Source organism: Peromyscus maniculatus, chromosome 8 (assembly GCF_049852395.1).
Source record: "Peromyscus maniculatus bairdii isolate BWxNUB_F1_BW_parent chromosome 8, HU_Pman_BW_mat_3.1, whole genome shotgun sequence".
NCBI lineage: Eukaryota > Metazoa > Chordata > Mammalia > Rodentia > Cricetidae > Peromyscus > Peromyscus maniculatus.
The window spans coordinates 44,663,086-44,676,022 of record NC_134859.1 but is presented as its reverse complement, the minus strand read 5'-3'; the positions used below and the strand labels follow the sequence as shown (position 1 = coordinate 44,676,022).

General features: G+C 47.1%; 1 protein-coding gene across 7 annotated transcripts in view; it reads left to right on the top strand.

Moving 5' to 3' along the window:
• Tom1l2 (target of myb1 like 2 membrane trafficking protein) overlaps positions 1-12,937 on the top strand; it is a 126,772-nt gene that overhangs the window by 71,993 nt on the left and 41,842 nt on the right. For all 7 annotated transcript variants that reach the window (XM_076542489.1, XM_042284132.2, XM_006973611.4 and 4 more), the window contains 2 exons: positions 4,663-4,741; positions 9,031-9,180. In XM_076542489.1, the coding sequence (XP_076398604.1) occupies positions 4,663-4,741; positions 9,031-9,180 (229 nt within the window). The remainder of the gene's footprint in view (positions 1-4,662; positions 4,742-9,030; positions 9,181-12,937) is intronic.

The following is a 12,937-nucleotide window of genomic DNA, read 5'->3' as shown; positions in this document are numbered from 1 at the left end:
AAAGCAGTGTGTGTATCAGGTGCATGGGAAGCATGGCAGTGTGGATTAGGGGTGTGGAGCCTGGTGCCATCTACCTGGGCTAGAAGCTTATGTCACCACTCACTTACATAGCCCTGAGTGTGTTCCATCTCCCTGTGCCTCAGTTTCATCACACATAAAAATGGTTTGCCAATAGTGCCCATCTCATAGAGTTATAGTGAAGATTAGAGGGATAAATAATCCCCATATAGTGGGTGTAGTGTAGAGCAATAATGGGCAGGCTCTGATGAGGATCCAATGGTCTGGATCATTTCACAACCATTTTCCCAGCTCACTGAGTCCTTACACTGCAGCCCCTAAGCCAGAGTAACGTGGAAGATCCAGTCAATGCCGTAGAGAGGAGGCGTGCTGAGGGGGTGTGTGTTCTGGAGAAAGCTGTGGCTGGAGACATGCTGTGCAGCTGTCTGAAGAGCTCCCCACGCTGGAGAGGAGGGCTCGCAGGAGTCTGATAGGGGTGTGGGCAGCCAGACTGTTCTTGAGGCCCTTGGGGCCCCACCTTTCTACCGAGAGCTCCTGGTACTTGGCACCTCTCACACAAGCCCGTGTTTCCCTTGACTTAGCAGTTGTCCCTTCAGCCTTTGGTAGCTCCTTTAAATTTTGTGGTTTCTCCAACCCGACAATAATGCTCTACTCTGACACTTCTCCCTCAGATCAGCAGAGAGAAATGCTTCTCTTTTGTTCTCAGGTAGCACTAACTGAAGCATAGCTCTTAGGAAAGGATTTTCAGCTTAAACCTAACCAGCCTGCCTGCTATCTGATTGCCCTCCACCCATAATCTGGGAGTGCCGGCATACTGTCAGCCAGAAATACACCATCCTCCAGGGTAGTGCCTGTTTTTCTCATCATGGAAATCTAAGAAGAGATGAAAGAGAGCACGTAGAGAGAGGGTACAGCTTGTCAGCCTGGGACAATGGTGAGCAGAGCCTGCAGAGAGGAAGTCAGTCTTCTCTAGCCATTAAGTTGCCTGCTCTCTTCAGCCCAGCCCATCCACGCAGATAGCTGCTCAAATGCTGTATTTATAAAATCTGCATCCCTGTGGAAATTACTCATATTGTATGTCTTAGATGGGGTTTCTATTGCTGCAACAAAACACCGTGACCAAAAAGCAAGTTGGGGAGGAAAGGATTTATTTGGCTTATACTTCCACATTGCTGTTCATCACTAAAGGAACTCAGGACAGGACCACAAACAGGGAAGGATCCTGGAGGCAGGAGCTGACGCAGAGGCCATGGAGGAGTGCTGCTTACTGGCTTGTTCAGTCTGCTTTCTTATAGTACCCAAGACCACCAGTTCAGGGATGGCACCACCCACCATGGGCTGGGCCCTCCCCATTGATCACTAATTGAGAAAATGCCTTACAGCTGGATCTCATGGAGGCAATTCCTCAACTGAGGCTCCTTCCTCTCTGATGACTCTAGCTTGTGTCAAGTTGACACACAAAACCAGCCAGTACTGTAGAACCCTTGGTTTATCACCCATTCCTGTCTCCTCAGCCCTTAGACTCAGACTCCAAGAACTCAGGTAGAGCAACTGTGTTTTAAGTTGGAGATAGGAAATAAGAGGTTTGAGTCTTGACATTTTTTTTTATTATGTGTATGTATTTGTATCTCTGTGTGGGCACTGCATATAAATGTGGGGAGTCCAGAAGGGCTGGGCCCTCTGGAGCTAGAGTTACAAATGGTTGTAAGCTGCTGACTAAGTACCCACCAGATGTAAGTACTGGTAACTGTAGCTCAGTCTTCTGCAAGAACAGTACATGCTGTTAACAGTGGAGCCTCTCTTTAAGTCCAGTTTGAGTTATTTGTTTAAAGCTCCCTTCCAGAAGCCTTATGGCTTTCTCTTGCTATGAGGCTGACTAGCAGAGCATCTATCCTTCTCTGCCTTAACTTCTTCATGCATATTTGAGAGAACATTTTTGTGTATGAGACAGTACACATGTTAGAAGCACAGGAGTGAGAGCCCTGACCTCCAGACATTTGCTTAAGGGAACGCCAAGGCCAGCGACATGCCTGTGGTTGGCTGGAGCGCACTGGGACAGCAAGGGGGGCTGAGTCATACGGGAGTTCTAATCTCTGTTTGTGAAGAACTACTGATCCCCATAGTGGACTAATGTACGTTCCTACCAACAGCATGTCAGGACTCCACCCCTCCCAACCTTTCTAGCATTTTTTGTTTCTTTTTATTTTAAATTGTATTTTTATTAGTATTGCGTTGTGTGCATCGCACACACATTCCACAGTGAGCCTGTGGAAGTTGGACAACAGCTATGTGGAGTGTGTCCTCTCCTCACTCTTTTATGTGGGTTCCAGGAATTGAAGTTAATTTGTTGGTGTACACAGCAAGTGCCTTTACGCACAGAGCCATCTCGTCGGCCCTGTTTTTTCCCCAGCAATAGTCGATCTGACTCAGGTGGGATGGAATCTCAATGTCCTTTTGATTTGTTTCCCTCGCAGCTAAACATGTCAAACATTTATTCATGTAATTATTGGTTGCTTATGGTTTTTCTTTTAAGAACTGTCTGTTTGGGTCATTTGAATGATTTTTTTCTCTGTTGTTTTTGTTTATTTATTTGTCTGTTCTAGATTAATTAATTTCCTCTAAGATGTATAGCTGGCAAAGATTTTCTCCTATTCTAGAGGCTGTCTCTTGACTCTGGTTATCATTTCATTTACTGTGCAGAAATGTTTTAAATTTCGTGCAATCTCGTTTGTAAATACTTGTAATTGTTAAAACTCCTGCCTGTGACAGTCTCTTGAAGGACGTCCCCTGAGCTTCCCACTGGTAGTCTCAGGTCTCCCTTTACGGTCTTTGATCCATTTTGAGCTGATCTTTGTGCAGGGTGAGAGACAGAGATTGAGTTTCATTCTTCTACGTGTGGATATCCAGTTTCCCCGGGCCGTTTGTTGAAAATGCTGGCTTTTCTCTAGTGTGTGTTTTGGGCACCTTTGTCAAGAATCAAATGTCTAGCCAGGCGTGGTGGCGCACACCTTTTATCCAGCACTCAGGCGGCAGAGGCAGGATCTCTGAGTTTGAGGCCAGCTTGGTCTACAGAGCGAGTTCCAGGACAGACAAAGCTACACAGAGAAACCCTGTCTTGAGAGAAAATAAAGAATCAGGTGCTGTATGTGGTGGGTTATTCTAGGTGTGCGGTATCTGTCAGTGTGTGTCTGGTTCAGGGCTGTTCTTATTCCCACAGCTCTGCAGTCATCTGGACCTGGGAATTCTAACACTCTAGCATTGTTTGTTTTTTCTTCCCCCAGGACTGCTTTGGCTACCCAGGGCCTATTAGGATCATTTTTCCTGTTTCTGCAAAGAATATTATTGGAATTTTGATCAGGATTACATTGAATTTATAGATCATGTTAGACAATAGAACTTTTTTCATGATATTAACTCTGACAATACATGAACATGGGGTTCTTTCCATCTTCTAGTGTCTTTCATTTTTTCCTCAGTGTTTTTATTATAGAGATCTTATGCTTCATTGTTAGAACTATTTCTGTTTTGTATTTAAGGCTACTGTGAGTTGAATTGTCCTTTTTTTTTTAGCATGTTCACCATTGCCTTACTATAATTTTTTTTTTCTAGACAGGGTTTCTCTGTGTAGCTTTAGAGCCTGTCCTGGAACTCGCTCTATAGACCAGGCTGGCCTTGAACTCACAGAGATCCACCTGGCTCTGCCTCCTGAGTGCTGGGATTAAAGGTGTGTGCACCACCACTGCCCGGCGTTGCCTTACCATAATTTTTAAAATATTGACTTTGTAGATGATACTTTACTGAAAGCATTGTTAGATCTAAGAGTTTTCTGGCAGTCTTCAGGGTCTTTTTAGTTTTTGTTGTTGGTGTTTTTTTGTTTGGTTAGTTTTTTTTTTTTTTTTTTTGAGACAGGGTCTCACTATGTATCCCTGGCTGACTTAGTACTCATTCTGTAGACCAGGCTGGCCTCTAACTCACAGAGATCCACCTGCCTCTGCTTCCCAAGTGCTGGGGTTAAAGGCATGCACCATCACGCCTGGCCCAGGATTTTATATATAAGATCATATCATCTCCAAAAAGAATAATCTGACTTCTTCCTTTCCTATTTGTATCTAGTTTGTTTCTTTTTGAAAATCCAAGTACTATACTGAATGAGTCCAGAGAATGTAGACATCTTTGTCTCAATACCGATTTTAGAAGAAATGCCTTCTGGTTTTCTCTGTTCAGTATGATGTTGTGTGTAGATTTATTACATATACAGCCTTTATTTTGTTGAGATATGATCCCTCTATTCCTGCTTCTTCAGGGTTTTTTCAATGAAAAAATGTTGAATTTTGTCAAAGGCTTTTTCTTTTTCATCTATTGAGACGATCATGTGATTTTTGTCCTTGATTCTATTTATTCTCATGCATATGTCTTTTAAGTTTGGTCCATAAAAATGTACAACAAGTTTCTTTACTCTTCTTTGCAGCTGCATCAAAGCCATGCTGTAATTAGGCCTGCTTCCTTTTGTAGACGTGTGTATTTCTCCAGTCCCTTCCCTTTACAAACGAGTTGCGGTGAACGACCTTGACACCTGTGCTGGTTCACACTGGGCTAGTGCCCTGATGAGGCTTGTGGGTCATAGCAGATCCGTCCTTTTCACAGGCCAAAGGACGCCATTCGAGCACTAAAGAAGCGTCTCAGCGGGAACCGGAACTACAGAGAGGTGATGTTGGCCCTGACGGTGAGTATCGTTTCCCGGCAGTGAGAGCTTAGGACACGTACACAGGCTCAGTCTTCCTAGGAGCCCCTGTGCCCACTCAGATGGGCTTCCAGCGCGTGTTGTCGTGGTTCAGCAGCATCTTCCAAGGGACCCTTGGAGTCCCCGCCCACCTCTGATGCAGGAGGCGAGTGCAAGTGGGCTAGATGTATACCAGGAGAAGATAAGATGTGGGTGACATGGTTGTACCCAGCAACAGTAAATAGAAGCCCAGGATAGAAGAGTCAGAGGCCAGGCCAGGTCTCATTCCTGCTATCAGCCTGTTTGAGATACTCGGAGCCAGTTTCCTGTGTATAATGTTCACTCTTATCTGTCCAACACCTGCCCAGGATGGCGCTTTTAGAATGTTGATGGGATGTTTACAACTACCTTCTAAAGTGGGTTCATTACTTCTCACAGTTGAGGAGACTGGCTCTGAGAGGCCTTTCGAGTTTTACCTTCACAGCTGTGGTGTGCCATCATAGATCGGTCTTTTGTTTGGGATAAAAATGAAAATAATACAAAGGGTCTTGAAAAAGTCAGCCAAGTGACTCCTTTCAGGGCAAATAGATAAGAATTGTGACCTTCCTTAAGATAGAGAGAACTAAAAAGGGTATTTCAGGTGCTATTTCTGTCTTGAAAGCTAACAGTTTCTCAGATGCCTTAAAATCTGGGCCACGGTGACTTTTATTAGAAACTGTAACAAGTCACCATGTCAGCTCCTATAGGTGGGAAGTGGGTTATTTATCTCAAACTGTCACAACATGTTTCCTTGTAAGATGGAAGAGCCATTGTGATCTCCCCTGCCCCCCAAAATAAAGTCCAAAACTTAATAGGAAACCTCTCTCAACCAGGGGTTGGGATTTACAAAGAAGAAAGTGTCAGTTGAGAAGCAGGTGAAAGCTTAATTTTTTTTTTTTTTTTTTTTTACCTCAACACTGATGGAGACCAGAATGGAACACAAATCACCATTTTTAGTGACGTCATCACTGGGGCAGCTCTAGCCTTTGTCCCTCTTTGTGCCGGTTTCATGGTAACCACTGTAGGTGGGAAGCTGCTTTTCTCTTTCTCTTTCTTTCTTTCTTTCTTTCTTTCTTTCTTTCTTTCTTTCTTTCTTTCTTTCTTTCTTTCTCTTTCCCTCCCTCCCTCCCTCCTTCCCTTCCTTCCTTCCTTTCTTTCTTTCGTTCATTTTTTTTCAAGACAGCTCTGATTGTCCTGGAACTCTCTCTGTAGCCCAGGCTGGCCTCAGATTCACAGAGATCCGCCTGGCTCTGCCTCCCACATGCTGGGATTACAGGCGTGCGCCACCACCTCTGCCCATGGGGCTGGTGGGAAGCTTTTTAAGTGACTGCGTTCCCTTGCCTCCCTACCCACACATTGCTTGGCAGCCATCGTTTGGCCTTCCTGGTAACCAGGTCTTTTCTGCAAACCCCTTGTGAGGCCTGTGGAACGCAGAGCTGTTGTCCTTGTACCTGGGTCCCCTCCTGGCACACGTGGCATGGTTTTCTGTTTGCCATGACGGCTTCACTTGTTAGCTGCTGTCAGCCCTGCTCCTTCCTGTGGCCCTTTCCCAGATGCACATCTGTCTCTGCCTAGGCCGTTGGTATTTATCCAGTGGAGCTAGCGATCCCCAGGGCTCTCCGCTTGAGCCTTCACATGTGTGTTCCTAACATCTGCTTCTCATTGCTTGGAGGTCCCCTTTGTTTACTCCATGAGTTTTGGCTGTATCTCAGAAAGTTGCCACTGAGTTTCATTCCTGAAAACCCACAAAGTCAGGTTTGCTAAGAGCCTTTTTGGAAGGGTAGCTTGAAGTGGCCTTGACAGAGAGGAATTCCCGTGCCTTCTACATGTAGAGGCTTTGAGTTGTTACAAGCACATGTGCACAGGGTATTTTCTGAGGCTGGGATAGACACACTAACCTTAAGATCTGCTGTCTGGGAGAACTGAAGGAGAGAAGAGTGTTCTGTCCATGGTCTCCCTAGAAACAGGTCAGAGCCCAGGGTTGACCTCAGCCTGCTCCTCTGCTCCTGGTTATTTTCACCCAGGCCAACTTTCTGAGCCTCCTACTCTGCTGGTTCTCTCCAGCCCCTCAGGAAAGGAGGGCTCAGCAGCCCAGCAGCCATCACCAGAATCTGGAGAATGAGTAGAGAATCCTAGAGAAAAAGGTACCCTGCAATATGCCTGGGGACAGAAAGAACTTCTCCGGTTCCTTTTGGTAGCCCCCATGGTCCCTGAGAGTGAGAGCTTTTATCTCATGGTCACCCAGAATCAAACAAAATCAGAGATTAAGAAAGGGAAATTCTTCTTAGTTGAATAAAATTTGTGGTTCTGGGGCTGGAGAGATGGCTCAGCAGTTAAAAGCACCAGCTGCTCTTGGAGAGGACCTAGATTTGGTTCCCAGCACCCACATGATGGCTCACAACCATCTGTAACTCCAACTCAGAGAATCCAGTGTCTTCTTCTGGTCCCCATGAGCACTGCACACACTTGGTGCATAGACATACATGCAGACAAAACACCCATACACATGAGATAAAAATACATAGCAGTTGTGCAGAAGTCCCAAAGATTATGAGTTTACAATGCTTCCTGGGTGTACCAGGTAGAACGTGGAGCCTCCAGAAGTACAGCAAGAAAAGAAGGGAAGGGTGACTTGGGGTCCGCAGAGCTGCTGGGTCTCCTAGGTGAAGTTCCACGATACAGCAGGCTTCAACTTCGACATCTCAAAATGGCTTGATGCCTTCTTCCAGAGTGAGCTCAAGGAACGAGAGAAGGACAGATAATCCAGAACACAGCTCTTGTTTCTGAGGGCCTCACAGCTGATGTGGCCACTTGGAAGAGAGCTCAAAGGAGGGACGCCTTGGTGTCCTCAGCTGGGTCAGGAGGTCAGGGCTCCTGAGAAGGTGAATCAGAGTTCCTATCCTGGGCTGATGATGGAACTTAGTGGTAGAGTGCTTGCCTACCGTGCGCAAGGCACTGGGTTCAATCTCTAGCATTACAAAATAGGAAAAAAAAGAATGTCCACCCTGCCTCCAGGTCGGTTCTTCCTTCCTAAGCCTCTCAACTTTGAAAACTAAGGTAGCAGGGTGTACTTGAAGGGACTGTAGTAGTTGAGAGAGTAGAATGAAGTTATATGTAATATGGAGGGATCTCACTGTACTTGGATGTAGCTGGCACGAAGTCTGTGTCATAATTGTGAACCTTCTGGTCTGCACAGGCCTATGGCAGGAACCACTTAGGGAGCAACTTCATAAGCTAATTCATGGTCACCCAGGAGTGACAGGTGGTTAGAAGTGTCTCTTGTTGCTGGCGCTGTCCTTGTAGGAGGCATCCATTAGCAGGCCCGGAGGAGGTGCCTTGGGAAGGGTCAGGTGACTTGTGTTTGATGTTGGAGAGGCCCTCCCAGTCCTTCCAGTCCTCCCAGTCCTCTCCTGGGGACATGTAAAAGGCTATGGATACAGCAGCCTTCTGAAGTGGCATCCCATGTCCCTAGTGGTTGCTTACCCTGTGCAGGATGCCGAAGTAGTTGACATATGTCCTCCCTGCAAGGGAGAGTTCATTGCTCCCACTTTCCAGATGAGGACACAGAGGCTGTGTGAAACCTGTCCTGGACCATCAGGGAGGAAGTAGCAAAGCTAAGTTTCTAACTCCCACTGCCACCTGATGAGAGCCTATCAGCCATCCTTTCCAAGCCATTGAGGCCTGTGGACCTCCCCAGATTAGAGAGCAGTGAACAGGGTCGCACTGAAGAAGGAGGGACTTAAAACTGACTGGCAACTGAGGTCCACATTTGTCAAGGGCTGCCATCCATTGTCATTGCTGATTTTACCCACAGAACAGGAGTATGTTAGGGTGTGTATTTGCTTCCTCACATTCACCAGGCAATTCGAGCTCTCCCAGCAGCTTCCTCTTGTGACAGAGCTTGCTGGCCAGGACCTCACACCCTGGCCTAGAGAGAATAATTAAAATGTTAATTTTCAGGGACCTCTCAGTCATTTTGATACCATTAGAAATCCAGTATCCTTCTTGTGCAAAACCCCCGTTTCAGTACTGTGTTGGGACAAGAGCTTTGTGCCGGGACAGGGGCTGACAGTCAGCGCAGCACTGTCATTCTCAAGGACCGGGGATGACCGAGTTAGTGTGGGGATGCGCGAGGGTTGGCTTAGAGGGCATGTCACAGGAAGATGATCTGGAAGCATGACTGACAGGTGAGGATCTCAGCTACCCTCCCCCATCCCCAGTGTGGTGACCTCCTCCCACCCCCACAACTTCAGGTGCTGGAGACGTGCGTGAAGAACTGTGGCCACCGCTTCCACCTCCTCGTGGCCAACCGAGACTTCATCGACAGCGTTCTGGTCAAAATTATCTCTCCCAAGAATAACCCTCCCACCATCGTCCAGGACAAAGTGCTGGCTCTAATTCAGGTGAGCTGGCTTCCCTCCCCCGTTGGTTGGGTATGAAGATGGGGACTGTGGTACATGCTCATGCTTTCCCATTATTTTGGAGGAAAAGCTACAGATTGGGGGTTTAAACATCTGTTGCAAAATACTGGTTTTCTTTATACTCACCTCACTGGAAATCCTAAGCGGTGGCTCTCTTGTTACAGAGCCTCCAGGAAGCTTCTGAGTGCCCAGCCTTCTGTTGTCCAGACAGGTGGGCAGTGTGGGGGGGGCGTCAGCAGGCCTCTGAGATAACGGGGTGAAGCGGAGATGAGTAGAGTAGGAAGGGCCGTGTTAGAGTCATGTACCAGGAGAGCGAGGTCACAGAGCAAGAGCCAGCTCCGGAGTGGAAAAGGTGGTAAGGGATGCTTCACTGAAGAGGTGACATTTCTGTGGACCCTGAAAAGTGGGGAGGAGTGTGGTGGGAAAACCAGAGTGCAGGAGGCATCTCAGGAAGAAAAGAGCTGTGCGGAGGCCCAGAAGCATCAGAGAACAGTTATCCATACTTGAGATATACCCAGATATTTAATATTACAGGCTCTGTAACAAATCAGCCCAAGTCTCACAGCAGCTCATAGCAAGAATGTTAACCTTTTCCCTGGCTTCTGTGGAGCAGGCATGCGGGTGTGGTCTGATGGGAGATTATAAATGTACCCTCTGAAGGCATTACTGGGACTGAGTACTCCATTTCCAAGATGGTGCCCCCGACATGGCGGGTGGAGGGAAGCTTCCTTTCCTTGATGATGTGACAAGAGACTTGTGTTTTCCAACACACAGAAGTCACACATCACCTTTTCTATCATTCTGTTTATTAGAAAGGAGTCACCAGGTTAAGCTGCAAGAATTGGGGAATTAAGGCATGAGGTGAATATGTGAGCATATTTTGAATATTGTGTTTGGAGAGCAGGGTGTGGTATAGACTGTCCAGGGCTGTGCTTAAGGGGGGCAGATAGTCAGGAAGTGAGGCCAAAGGATGGGTAAGGCTTGTGGGTTGTGTGTATTGAGGGCCTTGGGTTTGATCCTTAGAAGTAATAGGGGAGCCATTGAAAGTTTCTGTTCTGGGTTGTACACAGATTTTAGACAAAGCACCCCACTGGTGTGGCATCTGAATCCATAAGCATAACCAATATGGATGACTAATGCATGCCTGCAAGAGCCAAGAGGAGAGGCAGACCAAGGCAGAATGGGAGCATGGCTCCAGCAGGGGCAGCGGCTGGTCGCCAAGCTTAAAGGTCTGGCAGACAAGCAGAGTAGCCAGGGAATGGGCCCGGGGGCTGTAGGGTCATTGCATATGAGGCTGGAGTGGAGCCTGTTGCTCTGTCTAGAGAGTTCTCCCAGATCCTAGAGCACTTAGCTCCTCCTAGTAGTTCAGATGTGCCCAGAGGACTGATAGCACCATCCTGAAGCACACATGTCTGCTCTCTTGCTCGCGTCCCCTTGTGATCTTCAAGTGCAGCTTTGCTATCTTTTCTGTTCAACTCAGTTGGTTCCCTGAAAGCCCTGGAATGCTGTAGCCCTGGGGTCTAGACCAGTTGATTGGTGGTATTGAATAGCATTTTTTTTTAGATTAGTGGGTAAATGTTGTTCACTGAGTCTGGATGATAGAATCCTCTCCCACGCTTCCTTGAGCCCACATTTTGCATCCCCTCCCTCAGACCTGGAGTATACTCCCCCACTTCCACATCCACTCCCATAGCCTCTTCCAAGACCAGAAACTTCTAGGAAATGAATGGTAGCTTCTTCTTACAAAAGGTAGAATGTAGCTAGAGTTTTCCTGGTCCTGCCTGGCCCACGGTCAGGACAAATCTCTCTCACCCACCAGTCCCGCAGCTGCTCAGACCCAACCAAGTAAACACACAGAGACTTATACTGCTTACAAACTGTATGGCCGTGGCAGGCTTCTTGCTATCTAGTTCTTCTATCTTAAATTAACCCATTTCTATTAGTCTGTACTTTTCCACGTGCCTTGTGGCTTACCAGTATCTTAACATCTTCTCATGGCGGCAGCTGGCAGCGTCCCCGCCTCAGCCTTCCACTTCCTAGAATTCTCCTCTCTCCTTGTCCCGCCTATACTTCCTGCCTGACTACTGGCCAATCAGTGTTTTATTTATTAACTAATCAGAGCAACACATTTAACATACAGAACATCCCACAGCAGTAGGACACCCCAGCTTAAACTCTTTATTCAGGGTCTGGTCTCTACAAGGTCCACACTGGCTACAGAACAGGAAGGAGACATCTTCAGGGAGAGAACATGCCATCCTGAGGCCTGGCCAGGCTCCAGGGTAAACATAGCTAACTTGGTATGATCTGCTGAGGGCAGACAGAACCCTCTTCGCTGGCTGGGTCCCCCAGTTCTCTGTTTCTTCACGCCTGCCTGACCTTAGAGCTTTCTCACCAGTCCACTACTTCCTGGCTCAGGTCCTACCATACTACTTCTGACCTTGGGCTGGAGCAGTGGCCTCTGGACATCTACCCCACCTATAAAACAAGGGCTGGGTTTCTGTCTTCTTGTTCTTGGACGTGTAGCACAGGGGTCCGCCTGGCTCCCCAGGCCTCCTCCTATGGGCTTAGCAGCAGCAATGTACACTAACCTGAGGTCCGAGGGCGTGAGTGAGCTATAGTTTGGTAACCTTCCTAAGGGACGCGGGCACTCTGTGTTTAGAGTTGCTGCTGGAGCCCCCAGTGTATGTCTTTGGGGAGCATGTGCATTTGTTTCTATTAGGTATGCATTGAGTATGCGACACTGGCAGTTTCACTTCAGTGCCTGAGGGAAGGTGTGGGGGTCAGGAGGTGCCACCACTTCTAGCTGTCTCCCTCCCTCCCCAACAGCCAGTTTCTGTCATTGCGGCCCATTTGATGAGCTTGGGGAAGTGCTTTACTGTGTCATCTTTAACCCTTTGGGGAAAAGATCATCTTGTTGGCATGTTGACTATATAGATGACCCTCAGTGTTCATGGGTTAACTGTGATCTCAGCCAACCTTCGTTGGAAACTATATGGAAGAACAAAATAGCTTCTGTACCAAACATGCACAGATCTTTCCCTTGTCATCACTCCGTAAGCTGTTCCTATAACATTGACACTTTATTAGTAGTAGGAATAACCCCCTAAATTAGAAGTCTGGGGATTATTTAAAACATGCAAGAATATATGCATGTGCTGTGTATAAACACTGAGCTAGCTCATGAAGGGACTAATGTATCCACAGACCTTGGTATCCTAACAGATCCTGGAACCAATCCCCTTGTGGATACTAGGAACAACTATCCTTTTAAAAATGGAACAGGCCAGGCAGTGGTGGTGCACACCTTTAATCCCAGCACTAGAGAAGCAGAGGCAGGTGAATCTCAGTGAGTTCAAGGCCAACCTGGTCTATAAAGTGAGTTCCAGGACGGACAGGACTGTTACACAGAGAAACACTGTCTTAAAAAAAAAAAAAAAAGCCAGGTGTGGTAGCACACACCTGTGAGCTCAACTGGGAGGTAGAATTGAGAGGATAAGGCATTCAAGGTCAACCTTGGCTATATAGTAAGTTTGAAGCTAGCCTGAGCTCTACATGAGACCCTGTCTCAAAACAGTAACAATAACAAAACTGAACCAGTTTCCCAGAGAATGATAAATCCCTCTGAGAGAGAAAGTATTGCTCCCCGCATGGTAGGAGTGTAGGAACAAGGGTTGGGTGTGTAGCTAATTGGTAGAGCACTTCCTAGCACACAGTAGGCTGTGGGTTCTATTTCTCC